We start from the raw sequence: 23,216 nt of genomic DNA, 5'->3' as shown, positions 1-23,216 counted from the left end.
TGACATAAACACACTCATTTGAGTGTGATACATGCTGTAGTGGGAGCGAGAAAACCCAAGGGAGAGCCCCAAGTGAGGGATCCCTCTCCCAAGACGGACTGAGCACATCAACTAAATATTGAATATATTTTTTACATTTAAAATATATATGATGGCGTCTAAACATGAATAGAGATACAACAATGCTGTAAGCGTTTATGCAAAGAGAAGGGAGAGAGTGAGAAGGAGGTGTACAGCACAGGTGTCCTCCTGTCCTGTCCTGGGCCCTCTGTGACATCAGTGCCGGGTGCAAAGGGCAAAACGGAGAGAGGACAGAAAAGTGAACTCAGCTCTTCAGCAGTCACTTGCACTTTAAGGAGTGAGAGAGAGGAGAAAGGGCTTCAGACGTGTGGGAAAGGAGTTTGTGAAACACTGTCTGATGCATGAAATGTGCAGAGAAATGTGCGAGCCGCAAGTTTGCCCTTTTGCTCACCGCCACGTCACACAAACCACGCCCCCTGGTCCGTGACGTAAGTCCGGGGGGTGGGCGGGGCCACGTGGGTTTAACGGTGCACTCGCACGTTCTACCTCACTTCCTCATCAGCTGCCATTGCTGTGGCGGCGAGTGAGGGGACGAGGAGAGAGGGTGGGGAAGGGAAGGAGAGAGTGGTCAAGGAACAGAGAGGGAGGGAGGGAGGGAGAGACAGAGAAGAAGAAGAAGAAGAAGAGGAAGAGGAGGAGGAGGAGGAGGAGGAAGAAGGAAGAAAACAGTGGCTGCCTCCGGAGGAAAGAAGAGTGCAGGCGCCTCGTCGACCAGAAGCAGCGGTGCAATGGCTCAGTCGGCTGCTAACGGCGTGGACCAGGACCTGGCCAGCAAGAGGCTGCACTCACGGTACGACCCCGAGGGTGAGGGGGACCGGGGGGGACCGGGGGGGGGACAGGGGGGTCTCGGCCCCGCAGCTGAGGAGGAAACGTAATAAAAACAGGGAGCGGCTGAATGGGCAGAGAACGGAGGGTGGAAGAGCTCAGGGAGCTTTTGCCCTTTTCTCAAGCTACAGGCAGCGAGGGGAAGTTGACCAGCCAGCTCTCTGATGTTTTTATTTTCTTTTTAATTCTTTTGTTATTATTATTATTACTATTATTATGGTGGTGATGATGATGAAAGGCCAGGACCCAGCCACAGCTCCTCGCCTCATTCCTGGCGCGGGTCGTTGAGCTGCTGCGGCTGGAACGTACCAGACTGAGAGGAGCCTCATGAGGTGTGTGTGTGTGTGTGTGTGTGTGTGTGTGTGTGTGTGTGTGTGTGTGTGTGTGTGTGTGTGTGTGTGTGTGTGTGTGTGTGTGTGTGTGTGTGTGTGTGTGTGTGTTATTGATGATAGTCGTTGTACCCTTGTTTGCATACTTGGTGAATATGTGATAACCACGTTCCCTTCTCCTTCGTTAGTGTTGTTCTTCTTTGCATGTCAACCCCAGTCTTTACTATCAGACAGATGCACTGGAGTTATACAGTTAGACAACGGTGGAAGACGCTGTTGTTATCTTCATCGTCGATATTTTCCAGAGTACAAGCGATCTATGATGATTGAAGCAGGCGGCAGCGAGGGCCCTGCCCAAGGGCCCACGCTGGTGTCCAACCCCGACCTTCTGTACCAAAGCTCAGGATATATTCAGATTAATATTCTTATTTGTCTAAAGATAAACCAAAAAACAAGTATTCCAACATAAAGGACAAAGTGAAACGTCAAATTCTCACTTTTGAGAAGTGGCAAGCTGAAATGTATTTTGTAATTATTAACTCACAAAAACGAGCCATTTTTTGTCCGTCGAACGACTAAATCGATCGACTTTCGTCATTCCTGCTCTTCTTAGGCAAATTTGACTTTTCATCACGACATACAGTATCTTTAGCTTTTGGTAAATCTTACAGCGTCATTGCTTTGTGTTTTCACACCTCATCTGACACCGAACTGGCGAGACATGTCCACATTTTAGTTTTCAATCAAGTTGGATTAAATTGGACAAACCCCTGGTGGATTATGCCAAACAGTACCACTTTCAAGAGGAATCATTTCAGAGAAATGCTTCAGTGCAAATCAAGGGGATGTCGTTTAACAGCCAATCATAATGGTATAATATACTTTAAGCAAACACATTAACTGAATTATTAATTTATCAAAACAGTTCTCTGCGTTTCTCTTGAAGTAAAATCATATTAAGCTGCAGGGAATGTTTCTAACTGTTGAGCTGTGAAGTGACTTTCAGAAGCTCTGCAAGGTTGTCACGTCCCTGCTGACAAGGTTGTCACGTCCCTGTTGTCACGCGCACGCACGCACGCACGCACGCACGCACGCACGCACACACACACACACACACTAACACACACAAACACACACTAACACACACACACAAAGATAAATACCCAGGGTGCGTCACAGTGCTGGTTATGATCATATGGCTCCGTCTTCGCTCTCTGATTGCTCTCCCTTTATTTTACAAACAGATAAAGTCAACACATGACCTTTCCGCGATGAGGGTTGTGGATGTACGTGTCGCCTGTGGGGTGTTTGTCACCAAACAGTTCCTGTTGTTGTGCTGCGAGTATGTATCCTGCACTTGTTGTGATACTCCTTTTGGTTCCAGGCGTTCATTGTATTCATCAGATATTGCCAAAATGAAAAAAATGTGTCAGGACGAGGGAAGAAGTCAACTCTGAACATGTAACTGGTTCTATTAAAGTAGATGTTACTCACTGTACTGAAACCTTAGTTGGACTTTTATAATATTGATACGGAGAGAGAAACAATCTAATGTCTTGCCCCAGTCTTGAATCAGCTACAGAACATTGATATCAATTAAAGTTGGAATTGTTTTTGTCCGTTTGCCGTTGAAAATGAGCTTGTCATTGAAGCGTGTCATTGAATCCATGTCATGCTCTTTAGAGACCATATCACAGATCTTGGGGACAAATGCATATGAATACAGTACAGAATATCTTCCAGAACATTTGCCTTGTTGCAGAGATATTAAAAATACAAGAATCATCAGTAAAAAAGAAATAAATGAGTAAACATGCGATATAAACTAAAATATAAAAATATAAAAAAATTGAATTGATGCGTACAATGTAAGCTGAATATATACAGTGGAAAAGGATTGCATATAAAGCATTAACCAAATATTAGAATAATAACAATCTCAGGTATTTTCTTCATTTGATTTACTTTCAGTATTTTCCAGGACCATATTTAATAATACCCTCCTGTTAATACCACATATTTGACAGCAGAGGTTGCGAGTTCAGGGTAAACGGAATCACGGAGAATTAAGATGTAATATTTTTTGTTACAGGAGAATCAGACAAAAGAGGAAAAAGAAAGAGTCCGCTCTGCTCCGACTGAGAGAGACGTGCACACTGCGAGAGGAAAAAACATTCCTCGAGAGTTTCTCTTCGGTTTCCCTGACAACAGGCCATTGCACTCTGTAATTATGGCTGGATTACCACGCCGAGCGCAGAGTTTCTTAGCTAAGCCAAGACTCACGGGAAACAGCAGAGTAGAACCTTGAACTTGCAATAATGATCTATGAATGAAATAAGAACAAACGAACAAATAATATTCAGATATGAGCAGTAATTATTGTGGTGTTATATTATATTTGCCCTTATGGCTTAATGGATTATCCTGCCCTCCTGACAGTAATCTATGGTACTTGGTAACAAAACACAACGTCAAAACCAAAAAAGCAACAATATACAGATGCACTTTTTATTGTAATACATTCGGTCTGTAGAAACTGGAAACACTGCAGTTTGATGTAGAGCTTGTAAAACAGTGGTGAAACTGAGGAATCAGAATGACACACACACACACACACAAACAGTTCTTGTGCTTGTTGAGACAGTTTTAATGACGTACGAATGAATCTGCACCAGGAAAAAGTTTGTGTTATGCCGCTGGCACAAATGCTGTTTGTATGGATATTTAGTCAAGCCTGTTGTCAAGGCTGTTGTCATGGCTGGAATTTGTGTTGAGTGGATTTTAATTGATAAAAACATATTGGAAGAGATGGTAGAGCAGCATTTTTTTGTCCTTTGTCCACATTATGCCTTTTTCCCACTGTAAGGACAAACCGGACCCACGGCGTAGCTCAGCTTTACATAAGAACTTCACTTCGACCTCTCCGACTTCCTCCCCGAAACCTGTCCAGCGTGTTACATGGGCTCTCTGCTGCTATGGTAACGGCGCCCGGGAGACTTGTCTCTCTGAGACCGCAGGCTGTTATGGGATGAGTGTCTCCCAAACAGACCAATTAGAGCAGTAATCAGAGGAGAGAAAAAGGCAGACTGCACTGAACGGGTCCATTCTTCTGGCAACTGCAAAAATGAAAAGTCACATTGTGAAAATCGTTCCCTTTCCCGTCATTTAATTTGTTTTCCTCACTTTCTTAGATGTCCATAAATCCCAATATTTTATCCCTCTTTATGTCCTTTGGTTAACCCTCAAGTTATAGCCCTCGTGTGGAACTTTTGTCCATGACTGACTTTACAACTGCACCATGTCACCAGGGACCCTTTTTTAAAGGCTACACCCTTTTTCCACAAAGTGTGAAACGTTGAGATTTTACAATTCAGCGTTGGTTCACAGAGGCCCCTTCTCCTCCTGCCACTGGATGTCTTCTGTCCTTCCTTTGTAACAACACCTGTGCAGCTATACCTGCCTCAACTTTACTCCCTGTTGCTGTCATGCGGCTGCATCAACATATTTGCAAATCCCCCTAGAGTTTCTAGCCTTGTTATCAGATTGAAACGTTTCATCTTCTGCTTGACCGTGTACTCCCTCCACCCTGTATTCCTTCCATTCATTCCTGCCGAGGGATTTCAGCGCTGCAGACTAGGGATCGACCGATATGGACTTTTTAGGTCCGATGCCGATACCGTTTTTTTTTTCATCAGCCTTAGCCGATGACCGATACAGACTGCCAATTTTCTTGAGCCGATATTTGGAGCCGATACTACTATTGCTCCCTCAATTTACATCATAAAAATTACACAATGATGATAACAAATGTTACGAGTCTCAATTTAAAAAAAGGAACATTTATTGAACTTAAAAAAACAATATTTAACAAATAGTAAAAACATGTGAGGTAGAACAAGGACGCCTGTCTGTAAATAATGCCGGGAAAAACTATCGGCGAACGTAGCAGCCGCGCATCGGCCGATACACGTAAAAAACGCAAACATCGGCCGATATTATCGGCCGGCCGATAATATCGGTCGATCACTACTGCAGACTTTCCACCCAGAAAAACCCCGACCTGTTGCAGGGGTAGCCGCTGCTGTTTAGTCCATTTGTGTAATGCCGAGGACACGGCCTTGCACAGTCTCATTGACTGTGATCTACATTGGTAGCTAGCTCTGTCCTCTCTCCAGCCTTGTTGCCGAGCCCTTTCAAATTATGTTTGGAGTGCATTCACCTCAGGACTCGGATGTGTTTCACCGACAGCAGCAACATTTATTCGTTGGACGATGAAGGCAGTTTGGTCTTGTCATTTCACTGTCTGGAAACTGAAAGTTTCTGATGTTTATTGTCCTCAAAGGAGCCACTAGTTTAAAACTGAGCAGGTGTAGTATTATTGTTTCTATAACAGAGTGATAATATAGTAGCAGTGGAGACTGAAGGACTGATAGCGTTGGGTGATGAGAATGTATTCTGTGAGATTTTGTTGTTTTATTTCCTTTTCTAACAAGTCTAATGACAATATAGTTTTTATTGTTATGGTTATAATTTCCCCCATCAGTGTGATGAAGTACCTTTACTTGCCAGGTATTAAATGGGATTATTTTGGAAAACTGCAATTTTTCTCTGGTTTTTTATTCCATTGACAGTTTCTCAAGCGATTACGTAGAAGATTGCTATTAGTACCATATCACAATATATGTCAGCACCACAGTTTGAAATTCCTTACACAAATTATAATTTTTTTCATATGGCCCACATCTAGCGAATGATGTACAGGGAAAGAAAGGCCTCTGTGGTGGATACTCCCATGGTGAGTTACACGCTGGGTCAAACAATGTTCCTGTCAGATCAAAGAGAATATGGCTCTCCATGGGGGGGGGGGGGGGGGGGGGGGTAGTATAATATACAAGGGATTCAAAGGATCAGAAAGAAAAGCACGTGTGAATCATAAAATAAAAGATGGCTGAATTCTATTTAACTTAACTTCAGTTTCAAGGTCCGACCTAGACTGTTACACTGTCACAGCTTATACCGGGTCACTAGGATAGAACAAAGCTGTTGTTGTTATTGTCAGTCGCCGTCTCTTGGGGTCAAATGGGGCGGACTTGGACATCTTCACTCATCAATGTGTCAACAGAGCAGATGACTTGTAAACAAAAGCACCGCTTTCCACTACAAAGTTACCATCATGTCCTGATTCAGGCTCTGTCTACCCAAACGCCACAGAACGTTCCGGAGATGTTCCTGCTGTTGTGAGCTCGCCTGACTTATAGGAGATATATAAATATCTCCTGCTGCGTTCGGCATACATGTTGATCGGTAAACTTGAGTTTTCACCGAGATACATGAAGAGACACAAGACATAAATGAAGAGTTTTTGTCTATAATTGTGTTTGATTTAAAGTAAAAAGCAATTGAAAAAAATATCTTCAAGTTTAGTCTTATTTACTGCCATACCTCCCCTTCACTCACCGTCTTGTCGTGTATTAGTCTTGGCCAGTGACCCTAATAATGTTTCTGCTGCTTTCAGCAGATAGTCGGATTAGTCTCTGGGCCACTCACTGTGCTGTGTGGTCTCTACTGACGAGTTGCAGGTCACTGGATTAGCAGTTCTCTGCCTCTCATTGGGGCATTGGGTCAAGATTAGATGTATTTCACTCGCTTTGTCTCCACTGGCGATTGTCCGGTCCGGCTCACCCAGAACATTCCCCATATTCTACATTGCCTCTTCGAGAATGTAGCTCATAGTGGCAAGACACGACAACGGGTCCTGCTGTCGCAGCTGAGGGCAGGTTGAAGAGGATCATGTCCACTTGGATATGTGAAACATGACCTTTTCAAACACATGTTTTTCACTGGAACTGCTCTCTCATGGAATTTTCTACAATTCCCTCCTGACTGTCTGGGATTCTGGAGCAGAGGGTCCACCATTCAGTTTTTTTCGAACCTTCTCGAGGATCGGACTCGAAAAAGCAGATGTGATTCTTGGCTGGTCTCACACCGTGTGAAGAACTTTGTAATATTGGTTTGCGGCGAGATTGCTGACATTGTGGAATCTATTGGAAGTAATTCAGTGGACAATATGGACATATTTGTGTAGCTGCAAATTCCTTCTGTATATATTATCAGAACTGATATCTGTAGAAGTCTCAGCATTGTGTTATCGGTGATAAGTGTACTGTTTGGATGAACTGCAGTCTCTTGACGTGACGAGCGCCTTTCACCCATGACCCTCATGGCGTCTGAGCCTTGCCCTCTCACCGGGGCAGAGAGAGCGATGTGCAGACTGGTCCACCGTGGACCCAGACCTCAGGCTGTGCTGAGGCCTTTACCCTTGGAGCTGCAGGAGTATGTGGACAAAACACGAACCAGGCAAAAGCCCAGGTATACTACCGGGAGCACTGTTCATTCTGTCGCTTGGTTTTGCAAACTCGATGTCCAATGGTACGCCACACTGACTAATGATTGCCACTTAAAAGGAATCCCTCTGACTTTAAAAATGCCTTGTATTGTAATCATAGTCGAGTTTATTGCATTTACATTTTCACAAAATACAAACATCACATGGCCATGCATCTCTTTGTAATGTTCCCTTTGGTAAAACTGAATAGATTCGAGGATAATCCTTGCTTTACTATACATTCTAGTACCTTATCTGGAATTTGGAGCTGCAGCCAGATTGGCTGCTCTTTAGTTTATCCTGGATTATGCTATTAATCTGGGGTGTTTACTTTCCGGATGCAAGTCACTAATGTTGTACTTGTTGTTACTGCACTCACTTGATGCATCAAATCTCTCTAGATACAATATTTTGATACGGCATCATTACTATTCATGAAAGTGACGTAACTTTTAGTCTCTGACTCAATAAGTGTTGAAAGGCATTATTGGTTTGATAATGTGAGAGAACATAATGTCTTTATAGACTCATAGGAGCAGGAATGAGCGAAAAGTGCAACACCTTTTCAAGGTGCTCATCTTAGAGCCTACACTCTGTTGCCAAGGCAACAGTCCACAGATAAGGCTACAGACCTTGTTGTCATGGTGATGCTACCTATTTGTTCCTCACTACGAGAAGACGTTGCACTGACACTCTACTAAGTGGCCATATTACTGTACAGATTTGCTTACTTTGATAGTGCTCACTTGTTAATAATATTTTGTGTGTGTGTGTGTGTGTGTGTGTGTGCGTGTGCGTGTGCATGTGTGTGTGTGGAACCTTTTTTAGGATGGAGGCCTCCTGCTTGGAGTTGGCCTTGGAAGGAGAGCGGCTGTGCAAGGCTGGAGACTTTAAAGGGGGCACAGCGTTTTTTGAGGCGGCCGTGCAGGTCGGCACAGAAGACCTGAAGACCCTCAGTGCCATCTACAGCCAGCTGGGCAATGCTTACTTCTACCTCAAAGAGTATGGCAAAGCCCTGGAATACCACAGACACGACCTTACCTTGGCCAGGTGAGCTGCTACCCGAATACAGAACAATGGTCTCACACTGCCAGTACAGGATTTGAGCAGGTGGCAACCCACTGTGACGTCACCCGTTTGTTTGTTAGCTCCATCTTGGTTTTTTGGAACCAGAAGTAACCATATTTGGGGTGAGGGGGGTTGGCCTGACTGCGATTTCATCAACTGCTTGTCCACCTACAGTACTAAATGTCAATCACACCATATCCACGCTCCAATGCATGCTGTGCTTTATTATCTATTTTACTCTAAATGGGACCATAATTTACAAAATGATTATGATGATTGTTTACTGTCGTTATAATTCAATTGAGAAGATTTTTTTCTGCAACCAGTGGTGTCATCCTCTGCTGGTCCTTTGAGAGAATACAGGTTTCAGGCACTTTCGCATTGGCTTCATTTTCCGGACCGAGGGATTGCGTCCATTTTTACATACAGTCTATGGTTTTGAGCTTTTGAGTCAATTATTTGTTCACTCTTGATAGTATTCTTCTGTCCATCCTTGAAAATAACAATAGAAGCATGTTTTCATTCCAAACTAGATGGAAATCATACAAAAACAGGGACAGGCTCTAGAATAGATGAAAATGGAATTAATATAAACGGTTATCTGAAGGTGCTTTTTTTGTCAAGTTGACCTGATTAAAAAAAATCTGTTGTTTTTGATGAATGAATGACTGCTGCAGATGAAACAATATAGATTATAACAAATGAAGACACAGAAGTTCTGCTGTGGTCATACCTGAAGGAATCGTCTTAGTTGTGATTATAGTTATGAAGCTTTGAGGCTGTTTAACTTCTGTCAAATAATTAATGAAAAGAGAGGCTCTACTCGATGTTGAGCTGTAAACCACTGTGCCGGAATGATATGTTTATGATTCTTCTATTTGATAAATTCACACGAGTCAACAGAGAAGGACACGGGTCTCTCTCATCTGGGATTTTCTTTTTGTTGACATTTAGTAAGACAATTGAAATTTCAAGAAAAAGTGAGCAGACTTTCATATAGTAAGAGTCAACAACTACCAGCTGGGTATTTACTGTAGCTTGCATGAGTAATCTGGTTCCCTGCAGTGAGTGCAGTTGGTGTTTCAGAAGGGAAGTGATTAAAGACCCCCGGGGGACATCTACCTTGTTACATTTCAGTCTCACCAGGGCCACTGAGACTTGGTCCTCGGAACCAAGGAAGCAATTAAAAACAATGCCATTCAGCATAGCCCTTAATTAGCTACTGTTTAACCAAATGAACACCTACGTAGAAAAACTGTAGTCTTTGCTCCTGTGACTTAACACTGAACATGTCTCTATTTGCTTTCTCAGAACGATAGGAGACCGGATTGGAGAAGGAAAAGCCAGTGGGAACCTTGGTAACACATTAAAAGTGTTGGGTCGCTTCGACGAGGCTGTTGTGTGCTGTCAGAGACATTTGGATATTTCTCAAGAGCAGGGGGACAAGGTGACCTGCATTTTGTGTGTGTGCGTGTATGTGTGTGTGTGTGTGTGTGTGTGTATGTGTGTGTGTTTCAATAGCATTTCCTTAAAAAGCAGCATTTGTTTTTAAAGTCATCAACACGCCAACTCTTTCTTCTTGCACCACACCTGTCCCACAGTTTGTAACATATATGTGTCATGATTCCTAATAAGTTTTTTCATCCTTTCTTCTTTCTATCTCTGTGTTTTTCCTGGCTGCAGGTGGGAGAGGCCCGAGCACTGTACAACATAGGGAATGTGTTTCACGCGAAGGGAAAACAGCAGTTATGGGGCTGCACCCAGGAACCAGGGGACTTGCCGGCCGACGTCAGAGACACGCTGCAAAGGGCCACTGGCTTTTATGAGTATGTGTATTTGACAGTGTGGAGAGATCAAAAAAAAGCAGAAAACAGAAAACTGTCACTGTGGCAGCATGGACGAGAGGGTTTCACTGCATTTTGTGGTGTCAGTTACTCTCTCATGTCGTCTAGATGGACAATTACAATGGTCACATATATTTAACTATGTACTGTACTAATCATTGACATGCAGCTACTAAAGCGGTGTGTATTATGTATCCTGTAGGATGAATTTGTGTTTGGTCAAAGAACTCGGAGACCGAGCTGCTCAGGGGAGAGCCTACGGGAACCTGGGCAACACCCACTATCTGCTGGGAAACTTTGTCGAAGCAATCAAGTTTCACCGGCAGGTGAGAAATCCACAGCGTTGTATCGGTGCTACTGCAGAGTAAACACACAAGTTTATCGCCCTTGCTTTTGTGACAGAACAGAACAGAACAAGGTTGTTCATCTTGCAGCTGTTCAGTGGACTGCAGGATATTGTCTGCACCAGATTGTGCAGAAAGTGTACTCGAATCAAGGGACTCATTCGATTCGTTATTGTTATCAAAAATGAATAGAAATAATTTAAACCTACCAGACTACTGTGCATGTGTGTACTTAAGCAAAGACACATTATCATATTTTTATGCCTGGTGGTTGTCTTGTCTAAACCTCCTGGCCAGGGATCTTTGAGTGTCCTCCCTGAAGCCACAATATCATATATTAATTTGCACAAACATGCCATCATCTCCATCATCATCCGTGTTCAGCCTCTTTTTTTTGGCTTCTGTCAAATGCAGCCCAGACGCAAAGAGGTTACCACAGAAATTGATATGGTGATAATTACTAACCTCACTAAGTAACAAGTGGTTATGAGGGGCAGTCGGACCAGTCTGCAGTTCATTTAACACTAAAAAGAGTGTTTTCCAAGGAGGATTAGAACCTAATCTTTTCCTTCATTCTTCATTACAGACCAAGTCCATAACAAACAAACAAATTGGAAAGAAATTGGAAAAAAAAACAGCTTCAGGTGCCATGTAAGGATTACTTTAGAATCTTGCTCAAGCTTCCAGGATGGACAAGTGTTTGTCGCCCTTCATGCTGTCTGTAGGAGTTTTATGTATAAATTTGTGTTGATTAACTGACTCCAAAAATGTGCTCACAAGGCTAATAACTGAGACTACAATGGAACAAATTTATGTATATAATTGACTGATTTAACTAACTTCACGTCCTTGCGCTCACGGCACACAGTAGCTAACAGTGAGTCCCCATGACAGGGATAGAGGATAAATAATACAATATAGAAATGTGTTATTTTCTGGTGCAGTGCTGATGTAAGGTAGCTGGGGCTTCTGCCCCCTGACAACTTTTATTGCAGGCACAAAAGCTTGCACGTGGGAAAATTTCCCCTCCACAAGTTTGTGGAGCATCAAGTCAGAGAAAAATATATGAGAAAAAAATGAGACCCATATGAAATATATAAAAAAGAAATATGGCTTCAGGCTCACCCCACCCTCGTGTTTCCTGTCACTCTCCATTGTAAACCAATTGTTCCCTCATGGGATAGGGTGCCCCCCCCCCCCATCACAAATCTATCAGAGTGGCACAGAGGAGAGCACACTGCTCATGGAGGGAATCAGAGGAGCTGATTTGATGCACCACTGCTGCAGCATCACCTCTGGTCATGACACGATGTGCCCAACGGAGCTTGCAGCTTGAACTTGCATAACAGCCTTTGCTTGTGCACAGAGTCTAAAAACATGTAAACGAAAGGTCATATGACAATGGTGATATTGGTTGAACTCGCCCAGTTCAAATTGCGAAGCGGAATGAATGTGTTGGTGTTATTGAGGTTTGACTTTGACTCTGCTGCTCTGTCATCCACAGCGATTGTCCATCGCCAAAGAGTTCGGGGACAAGGCAGCGGAGCGGCGGGCGTACAGCAACCTGGGCAATGCCCATATATTCCTTGGTCAGTTCAACACAGCCACAGAGTACTACAGGTGAGGAGAGAGGGCACACTGACATCTAGTGGGGGTAGCATGAAATGAACCGATTTCTGCAACGGTGAAAATGTGACTCGGGTACAAGTTGAATATGAAAGAAAACGATTTTGATGCATGAAATGAACTCTTGAAATTCAAGAAAGAAAATGAGAGGATAGGTTTTTTTTTTCTCATTGTCTTTATTAATCTGTCCTGTTGCACACAACAAAACCTTCTCCCGTTGTGTATACATTATATTTTGCCCCTTTTTCTCTTTCCTTTAGGAAAACTCTGCAACTGTCCAGGCAGCTGCGGGACCAGGTGATGGAGGCCCAGGCCTGTTACAGCCTGGGAAACACCTGCACTCTTTTGCAACAGTATGAGTGGGCCGTAGACTACCACCTGAAACACCTGTACATTGCCCAGGAGCTTATTGATAGGTAGGGTGAGAGTGAACAACATCCAATGCAGACACACAAACATGCATAAGCAGAGGAATATGTAAATATCCTTTTTTTGGGGGTCAAATTTGTGTGTTCGTGCCTCATTAGGGTTGGTGAGGGCCGTGCTTGCTGGAGTCTGGGAAATGCCTACGTGTCTTTAGGGAACAACAAACAAGCTCTCCACTATGCCCGGAAGCACCTGGACATCTCTAAAGAGGTGCAAGAGGCATTTTCACAAACACTGGAATTGTAAAAACTTCACCACATACCTCCTTTGGTGAAGTTAAGTCTTTTAACATTTGACCGCTTGTTTCTTTATTTCTTCCTCAGATCAGAGACAGAAATGGGGAACTGACGGCCAGGATGAACGTGGAGCAGCTGATGGAGGCTCTGGGGGTCAACGAGAGCGACCTCTCGCCCTCCAGTTCAGAGTTTGAGATGCAAGGTTAAACTTCAAGTCCTTTTCTCCTATTCATGTTTTATTAGTGAGGCACTGGGCAGGCGGATTTTGTTTCCTTTGGACAGAGGCAGTCAGCGGCCTTTTCCACTCCTAATGCTAAGCTAGCTGGCCGTAGCTTTGTATTTGAACTACAGACATGGGAGTAGTATTGATATCCTCATCTGATTCTCAGCAAGAAGGCAAATAAGCATATCCCCCACATAATTACAGAACAATTACATTGTGCAAGACTTTGATTTAATTGACTGTTGACTTGTTGATTTATCCATTGAAAGATTGCAATATTCCTGTTCCCACAGATTAGAGTTTTTCAGATAATGAGATATCCAGACAATCAGTTTAATTTTACATATATCAGATCTTTGCTCTCAACTGAAACACAATTATTGTTGTGCAATGTTTTTAAACACTAACGTCCATTAAATCTGTTTGTCAGGTGTATTAGTCATTGTTTAAAAATCAATTTGAGAATAGTAAAAAGAATCCAATGGTGTCAAATTTAGACGCCCACTGTTTAGGCCCTTCATATGGTAATAATTTAGCTTGTGCGTAAAAACACTTGAAGCTGGGGTTTGTGTGCGTGCGTACGTGCTTGCATGTGCTAGGGGAAAGTTTTCTTAGAGCTATACCTGTCCTCTCATCTGAAAGAAATGGGAACCAAAATTGAAATTAAATAATGCATCGTGCTCGAGGAAATTGCGTAAATAGAAGAAGATAGAATAATACGTTATATGTAGTGGTTAATGGGGTCTATATGAACTTGAACTTATTAATGATAATAATAATAATATTTCAGATTCAGTAGCCACCTAAAAACTACAGATAATAGATAATAATTCTAGATTCTGCCCTTTTAACCTCTGTATTTGGTGAGTGTGGGCTTGAGATTATCAAAATAGTGCATGTGTTTCGCAAGTAGGTCACGTACAACTGACTTAAGAGTCGAGACAGACGAGACAAACGTGTTGTGACCGAGAGTTGACTATTATAGATTCACCTCAAATGATCCGCCCGCTCACACAATCGAGACGATATGAACGCCGAATAATGAAGTGTGGAGGAACTGCACAAGCTTTATCTGTGCAATCAGCCTGGCTTTTGTTGAAATGTTTGCCTTCACGAGCCCTTCTCCGGGCAAAAACTCACACCCACGTCCTACATTTCCCTCTCTGCTGCAGAGCTGGCAAACAAACTCTTATTCAGATTGTTTGCTCAGTTGTCTCCCTAAATCTCACAGCCTCAGTGCACATCATGAGACCACTACTGGCATTACAGGCTGCTGCAAGGGAAGAAAAAGAGAGGGAGGTGGCAAACAAAGAGGTCCTTGCATGCTTGAATCAGCCCATGGAATGAATTTAGAGTAAACTGCATGAGAGATTGTAAAGATGTTAGATATTCTAATGTTCTATTCATCTACTTCTCTGTTTCATTCCACAGGAGCCCGACCCAAATTCACCGAGAGAAACAGCATGGACAGTGTCGAGCTGTGGAAGTACTCTTCATATAAGGTGATTTCCTCGTCCTCACCTTTCAGCACAAGCCTCCAGAGAGAGAGAGAGATGTGCCTGTAAATGTGATCCCCTCACCCCTCTACCCGTCCCCAAACATTCATCAGTCCCTCACTGAACATGCTGTTCTTTTTCTGCAGAATGGTGAGAACCAGGACTTGGAAAGTATTCCCAGGGGAGCCAAGAGTCAGCTGTCGCAGCCCGGCAAAAGGAAAGGCTATCCCGACAGTCAGTCGTCAGACGAACGGCCTTGGTTGGACTCGCCATTAGACACCGACGACATCACCGTGCAAGTCCCGCCTCCAGGGGCAGTGAGTGCCTTTTTCAGCTTTTACTGTGATTCCATTGTCCCACTGTGTTGCGCCACCTATCTCAGAGGAGAGCCAGGCTCGCCCTCCCCCCTCCAGTCTTTATGCTAAGCTAAGCTAACCAACTCCTTACAGTGGCTTTATATTTACCTTACAGATAGGGGAGTGGTATCAATCTTCTAGAGCCTCACCGATATGTTGGTTGGCATTTTATTTTGTAAAGCTTTTTTTTCCGCTTCCTTTGGAATTATGGTAAAATAACTGACACTGATTATAAAAATGTAAGTTTTGCACTTTTAATACACCACAGATCTCTGAACTCTTCACACAGCTGTGTCCAGCTGGTAGTTTTTTTGTTGTTGCTGACCACAGGAAAAAAGCTCCCAGCTCAAGCTCTTAATTAAGTTTCATGCCTCAGACTATTAAGCAGTCCACCAGCATCTGTAATATTAATAAAAAATAACTCAAAACCAACTTAAATTTAACATATTTCTGCCTTTAATACAATCAGCGAGAGCCCACCTGAGAAAATCTGGGGTAATGTATCTTTTTTCCCAGACAGTATGGAGGCGATCTGGCATTGCTGACTACTGAATTCAGTTTTCTACTGTTTCTATTGTCCGTCCGCTGTCCAACATGTCTTCAGGGCTTTCTGCTTTAAAAAATGAAATAGATAAGAGATTTAAATTTGGAACATTTCTTTTAATTTCCCATGAGCTTTTCCTGTGTGATGTAAGATGTCAGCTCCTCAGGTATCTTCTCATCAAATGCCAACAGTGGGCGTTTTGCTGTGAACTAGATTCTCAGTGAAGATGCTGTGTCGCAGCTGCTGCATCCCTACAACCCCACAGTGTCCCCGCAGCAGCTCATCACGCCTCGTGTCGGTGCCATATGCTAATTGTTATAATCAGGAGGCTCACATCCCAGAAAAGAGAGAACATTACTGGGCAGCGTGATGATAGTTCATCACAGGGGACCTTGAAGTGTACCCCTTTTTTTCAAATCTGCCAATCTTTAAAACCCAGCTGTGGGTCTGTGAACTTGGGCTGCTCTTCCCTAAAGCTATAAATCGGAGAGGAATCCCCCTTGTGATGACATTAAGATTTACTGTACCTTCAGGGACAGTCAGGAAATGAATGGTTCACCAACTATGTGGGGCCTTCAAACGGTTGATGAAGGTCGATCATGATTGCGATAATTAAGTTCACCGCCTGGCGTTGTTATCTCTTATGAAACCGTTTGAAATGATGTTTTGGTGCAACAACCAGTTATTTTTTGTTTGTGTTTTTCTACAGCAGTTGATACAGTATTGTCAGGCCATACTTTCTTTGTTTGCCCGTGTCAGAACTTTCACCCACATAACATGGTCTTCATCAGCCAAATGTAATAAAAATGTGATTCTTCGTGTAAGATCTATATTTAAGCATTGATGTTGTGGTTTGACATGACAATAAGCAAAATGCTCCTGGCTGTATTTTTGTAGCGTAATGTAACGTAACTTAGTTTAACATAAGGTGATGTAACTTAACGTAACGTAACTTAGCATACCAAAACATAATCTAACGTAACTAAATGTGACATAACGTAGCATAACGTAACATTGCATAATATTTAATTTGTTGCATGTGTTGAATAATATATAACACAACACGATTCAACATAACATGACATATCAACATTCAACATAACAGGCATATGAAATGAAGTCACCTTGGTGCTTTCATTTAGGCACAGCTAAATTTGTCTTCTACTTTTCTCCATTTAAACCCTTCTCACCACACCGAGACACGCACGCACGTACAGACACGAACGCACACCTACACACATACAGACACACACACACCTACACACACCTCCCTCTTGTCGTTTCATTATGTCTCCCTGTCCTTTGTTCGCCCGCTCTGGCCTACTTGATTAATTAGACAGAGCAGAAAGGGAAGTGAGGAGATACACACGGAGGCCATGGGGCCAAGGGATGTACATTAGGAATATGCCGTAAGTCACACCTGATGTGTGCAGTTTGCAAAGAGAAAGTAAATAACAATCACACGGAGGCCAGTGCTTTAATGTGCCGCCATCGTCTCTGCTGGCTGCTGATGCTGCCGTGCAATGTACTCGTAGATGTAGACATCTTTACACCCCAGTTCTCCCCTTCGACCCCCACCCCCTGCTCTCCCTCTCTCCTGATAATGTGACCTTGATCACATAGCCGCTATCCTCCCCACAGGGTCAGCCCACTCCCCCTTTTGCTTCCCATAATGAGTTGTTTTCCCACAGTGAATGAACGGGACAAAAATGGCTCGCAGTAGAGCCACAGAGAGAGAGAGAGGATGGTCGAGATTAAAAGAAAGGCTGAAATGGAGGGACACACAGGGAGAGGAAATGAGAGGGAGGGAGTTGAGTACAGCGGGAGAGCAGAGAGAGAGAGAGAGTGATGTAAAGCGGTGGAAGATAGAAGGGGGGGAAGGAGGTGTGTGGACAGAGCGAGGGGGAGAGAGAGCTCAGAGAGAAATGACAGAGAGAGAGAGAGAGTGCAAGTCGGATAGATAGAGGACAAAGAAGAAGTGCCGCTGGTAAGATGACTCAATTATGTTTTACAGCTTGAATAACAACATGGTGCAAAGGACACCAGAGGTTACCATCTTCTTTTGCCTTAGACGTTTGATACTCTGCGTGTGTATTTACTGTGTGTGTGTATTGTATAGAAATATATTTTACTCTTAAAATAAGTAAAACTTGCATTTGCTTGTCGGAACATGGTGGGATTTTCTAATTCAGGCATTGCAGTTAGAGAAGGAGAGATTCCCTGAATTGGGAAATTACTCTTGACTGAAATCAGGAGTATGCTGACGCAGACCTACTTCACAATTTGCTGCAGGGCATTTTAACTTTATCCACTAGTTGGTGTTGAGTGTGTCATAGCTCGTCTTGTTTTAATAAGTGTTAATAGTGAATATTGACACGAGCCACATTGTTATTGGGGTAAGCTTGTTAAGGCGGGGTAGGGAAGTATAATCAAGTCTTTTATGATGAAGTCTCCCGTTAAAACGGCTGTTGGGACTTTTTGTCGACGTTTGGGCAACACTGAGACTTTTGTGGTGTCGTGGCTGTTGTTTGCTTTTGCTAAATTGTAAAGATATTTTGTGAAATATGAGTCCTGATTAGTCTTTGTTTCCCTGAAGTTAAGCTGATAGTTAAATGTATAAGAAGACATCATTCATTAATCACTGTGAACTATCCTGTGATGCTGTAGTACAATTTTGTGTGTGTGTGTGTGTGTGTGTGTGTGTGTGTGTGTGTGTGTGTGTGTGTGTGTGTGTGTGTGTGTGTGTGTGTGTGTGTGTGTGTGTGTGTGTGTGTGTGTGTGTGTGTGTGTGTGTGTGTGTGTGTGTGTGTGTGTGTGTGTGTGTGTGTGTGTGTGTGTGTGTGTGACTCTGCAGTTATGCATATACCTCGGTAAACCTTCTTCTTGGAACGCACCCCAGGCGTTTCTGAGGAAAGCCTTTGAGATTTGTAAGATGGAGGAAATATATTTCAGCCTACTGTAGTAATTTAGTGCATTATTTTTATTTAACCTACAGCTGAAAGCTCGTTTTCATATTATATTGTGCAGTGCATATTCTGCAGTTTTGTCCGTTGGCATCGTAACGTTGCCGACAGATGGTCAGAACTTTTCAGCAGCACTTAGTCAGAACACTATGAATTCCTCATCTGCTTCTCTAGCTCTAGTGTGTTTGTCGCTAAAACATTTTCCGTTCATCAATAATCCACTTGAGTTGCAAAGATTCCACACTCAGCACAAACACAAAGTGGACGGAGCACTTTGGGAGCGCTGTCGAGGGGGGGCGGGGCTTCTCAGTGAATCATTGATCAGCTAATCATTAATGCCAGTTGCAATCATTTCCAGCCCACTGCTCTGAAACCAACAGCTGGTGTAAAAATAAATAATAAATAAATAAATGAAATAAAACCACTTTATAATTGTAACAGCTAAAACATACTCATATTCTATCATATTAAATCATAACTTATCTTTTGACATTTCCATCTGATGTCGAAGGTTTCCACCTAGAGCTGCAACAGTTAGTCGATTACTAAATTAATCGCCAACTATTTTGAATATCGATTAATGGGTACATGTAGTTTCAATATTCTCTGATTTCAGCTTCTTTAATGTGAATATTTTCTGGTTTCTTTGCTCCTCTAACACAGTAAACTGAATATCTTGGGGTTTTAGGAAACACAATCGTCATTTTTCTCCAATTTATGACTTCATATGGACCAAACACCTAATCGATTAATTGAAAAAACAATCGACAAATTAATCGATTATGAAAATAATCGTTGGTGGCAGCCCTATTTCTACCCCATGAGCCATTTGACCTACATGTAAATGGGGGTTGTTTATTTTTACACAACATTTTGCGATATTGTCCCGACTTCAGTATATAGGCCAAGCTAGTCTCCGCAGGAAGGCCGTCCCCTGTGAGCTAATCACCTCCACACAAAGCTTGACACTTTCATAATCCTCATTATGCAACTCATTATGGAATAGAGAGTTTAATTATTTCCACCTGCAGATCATGGTTCTTGGAGCGTGGCACACTCCGACATATATCAAGTCACCCAGTAAAATTTAGGTGAACTACATTCTCTTATAGAGAATTGAATAACGTTGCGATTGGCTCTCAGAAAAGCCTGTTTGAGGAACTGCGTCAATGGTATGTTATCAGTAGAGAATGTTCGGTGACCGAAAGATGAAAACCAGTACAAAGAAGATAAAAAAAAATGATTCTGTTGTTTCAGAAGCTGGGCCGTGACCCCTCCGATGAAGACTGCTTCTTCGACCTCCTCAGCAAGTTCCAGAGCAGCCGCATGGACGACCAGCGCTGCCATCTTGATGATGCGCAGAACGGGGACGACGGAGAGGGTGCTGCAAACGCCCTGCCACCTTTGAATGAGATGATAGGTCGGTGGATTTTGTAGTGTTAGGTGTTTATAAGCTATTTTAGTAACACTTGAAAAAAAACAAACACTGGGCTCTTTTCTCTTCCTCTTAGATTCTACAATTACCACTTCCCCCCAGACCGAGGAGCTGTTTGATTTGATCGCCAGCTCCCAGAGCCGCCGTCTCGACGACCAGCGGGTTAATGTCGGTAACCTTCCTGGCCTGAGGATTACCCATAACAACCTGGGGCACCTGGTGGGCGAGGGAGACCACCAAGAACCCAGTGATGACTTCTTCAACATGCTTATCAAGTGCCAGGTAAGAACACACCGTTCTCATGTGATAAGAACTCAAGTGTGAAATGTTCCCGAAATGTTCCTGTTGGAGTGAACGAGTCTGACTCGGACATTCTGCTCTCGTTCTTCACATGTGAACGGAAAACTCCAATTTTCCGAAGTTTAGATCTGAAAACAGCTTCAGATTCTTATCTTTGAGCATTATAGACTCTGTAGATGTAGAAGGTTGTCATGGTAAAAAATAGCGAGGTTGTACCAGATAATTCGTCTTTTCTTCTTTTAAATGTCAAGCATGGATTCAGTGGTGTTATCTTATCTGTTAAATTTTTCCACACTCTGCACGTATTCATCTTTTTCCGACTGCAGTCCTCCAGGATCGACGACCAGCGGTGCTCCCCGCCAGAAGTGGGCCCCCACGCCCCCACGGTGCCCGATGAGGACTTCTTCAGTCTAATCCAGAGGGTGCAGGCTAAGCGCATGGACGAGCAGCGCGTCCGGCTGCCTGCAGAGGACGAGGACGGTGCAGAGTCCCCCGACCCGGAGCCGCCGGGCGGGTTCCCCAGCTAGGACTCGGTGAATAACACTGCACAAGTTCACGTCAGAGAAAGTAAACGCAGAGGAAACGAAAGAAGGACGCGCCGACAGATTTTTAAAAAAAGGCACCTGAGGCCGAACCGACACGTTTTTTTAATGCAAGACGAATTCCATGTGCAATAGGTGGTGGTGCCCTATCAAGTGTTACGCGGTGTGTTATGTTCTATATATGTGTAAATATAACCAGAAACAAGCAGATTTCAAGTTTGGTGGTTAAGAGAAGGTGGAAAAAAAGATAAGCAGTAAGTTTGAAATGATTTACTCAATACGATGCCTTAATCAGCATTTTTTCTGACTCAAGATTGTATTCACTGGTGTCGGCTGTGGTTCGTAGCAGCGCACGATGGGCATACAGGACAACACAAGTGATTTGTGTCGCGTGAGTCGAGGCAATCGCAAAAATGCAATGACAGAAGCAGTTAGAAAAAAAATATAAGAGAAATTTGCACTGAAATGTAATCAGTTGCAACAAAATGTGTCAGTCCAGTCGCAATCCGATCAATGCTGCTTTTATCATTTCGATTTTTGTGTTTCCCACTGCTCACAGAGAACTGGTGTTATTCATGCAGCAACAGTATTCAGGCCGTGACCCTCCGGTGTTTAACAAACTGCTCTGGTCAGTACGAACAGGATCGATCGTTACAAAAGTGACAAAAGTACGATTCACTCTAATTGACGCGCTGACAAAAGTACGATTTTCACACACCTTTTATTCATGTGAGTTTTTATGCATTTTTTAAAAACGCATTCGTCCTCCTCAACACAGTATACGTTAACCGAGGGTTACTGAGCAGATGATAGGAACTGGCTGCTTTGTTCTGTAGATTATAAGAGTTGTGCGATAATTCAAGGTCCAGTTTAATTTCTACTTGGCTTTTTAAAATGATGCTGTGTGCGCGCTGCCAATACCGTTCTGAACGTCCGATAACATCCGACTACTTCTCACTGCCATTAATATTAACTAACTAAAAATAAGTTAAGTAGTAAATACAAGTAGTAATAGAACCGGATGCGTAGCGTGTGTGCTAAATATTTTGAAGAATCGTCATACCATGAACAATGTTGAGTTTCTAGCTAGTGGTGCCGGTGCCTCCCTGTGGTCAAAATGTTGTATTACTTCCGTGAAATCGGTTGGGGGATGAATATGTGTTATGACACTCTGCTCCAAATATGATAACTGTGAGAATTTTCCTCTGGTTTCAGCCACAAGGCTTTGCTAACTTGTCCCATAAATGTGGAGATTTCTTTGCAACAGCACATTTGAAACGAGGTTGGGCCCATTGTACATTCCTATCCATTTGTTGTGATGAAAACAAGGGGACTAAGAAATTGTAGAAAGGAAATTTGAATTTTAATGGAAGGGGCAAAAAAAAGGGAGAAATTGATTTTACCTGTGCGGTTCGCTTTTTATCCAGAATTAGTGCTTACCTCATTTTTGTACCTCAAACCCTGTACCTTATTGGAGATGCTGAACCAGGACGGCTCGTGTTCCAACTGTGGTGGTTACGTTTGATTCGGCTGTCTTTGATAAACAACATATTGGGAATGACATTTAATATTTCCGTCTTCTGTTTTTATTTTTTGTCAATTAACATTTTTAGAAAGTACCCGGTACGCTTCTGTTCGTCTCTTGCCATAATTTGTACATATAAATATATTTTGTATTTATGTTCCAATTCGGGGACATGAATATGTCCCTTCATGCTTTTAATAAAAATGTTTCAGATGTTTCATTGGGCTCTGTTTTTGCGTAGTATTTATGGATTGAAAACACAAGTAACACTGACCTCTGACAGAATTTCAACGCATTCACGGCATTAATAAAAATACGTCCTGAATCTGCTGCGAACAACAAAACCAACGGATAATTGAACAAAGGGCGAAACAAGCTCGTTGGTTAACTTCCAGTTAGTTTGCATAACCAAGATTGAGTAGGAATGCAAAGAATTTATCAAAGGCAAACTTATTTTTTCAGCGTAGGTTTTCTGTTCTCCCCTACCATGTCACCTACTCCCATGCCATAATGCCATTACGTACTATTTCCAGTTTCCAATATTCTGCTGGGCTTAGTTGCACTCATCTGCTGTTAGAGCAGATTATCGTTCCATTTTAGTTGTGATACTGTCATCAAATAATAAGTCACAAAATCTTACACTCGTGCAGGCATTCATTACATAAAGA

At 42.8% G+C, this 23,216-nt stretch overlaps 1 protein-coding gene across 2 annotated transcripts; it reads left to right on the top strand.

Moving 5' to 3' along the window:
* The first annotated feature begins 677 nt into the window (after positions 1 to 677).
* Positions 678 to 22,766, top strand: gpsm1b (G protein signaling modulator 1b). Of its 2 annotated transcripts, none has more exons than XM_035607868.2 (14): positions 678 to 871; positions 8,449 to 8,670; positions 10,000 to 10,135; positions 10,372 to 10,514; positions 10,735 to 10,858; positions 12,381 to 12,496; positions 12,763 to 12,918; positions 13,030 to 13,138; positions 13,252 to 13,366; positions 14,819 to 14,889; positions 15,030 to 15,200; positions 20,007 to 20,166; positions 20,258 to 20,463; positions 20,808 to 22,766. In XM_035607868.2, exons 1-14 carry the CDS (start codon positions 810 to 812, stop codon positions 21,006 to 21,008), a joined length of 1,992 nt encoding a protein of 663 aa, XP_035463761.1. In that variant the 5' UTR covers positions 678 to 809; the 3' UTR covers positions 21,009 to 22,766. The 2 variants fall into 2 exon arrangements, with proteins under 2 accessions (XP_035463761.1, XP_035463760.1); XM_035607867.2 differs by having other exon boundaries at positions 679 to 871; positions 20,004 to 20,166.
* Positions 22,767 to 23,216: the final 450 nt, after the last annotated feature.

Source organism: Scophthalmus maximus, chromosome 20 (assembly GCF_022379125.1).
Source record: "Scophthalmus maximus strain ysfricsl-2021 chromosome 20, ASM2237912v1, whole genome shotgun sequence".
Classification (NCBI taxonomy): Eukaryota; Metazoa; Chordata; class Actinopteri; order Pleuronectiformes; family Scophthalmidae; genus Scophthalmus; species Scophthalmus maximus.
The sequence above is the reverse complement of the archived record's forward strand: the minus strand, read 5'-3'. Positions and strand labels throughout refer to the sequence as shown.

Excerpts from the sequence above, each read along its gene's own strand:
- gpsm1b (XM_035607867.2), top strand. The coding sequence starts at position 810 with ATGGCTCAGTCGGCTGCTAACGGCGTGGACCAGGACCTGGCCAGCAAG. Across the intron at positions 12,497-12,762 it reads ACAGCCACAGAGTACTACAG|GAAAACTCTGCAACTGTCCA; the intron begins GTGAGGAGAGAG and ends TCTTTCCTTTAG. Across the intron at positions 14,890-15,029 it reads GGAAGTACTCTTCATATAAG|AATGGTGAGAACCAGGACTT; the intron begins GTGATTTCCTCG and ends CTTTTTCTGCAG.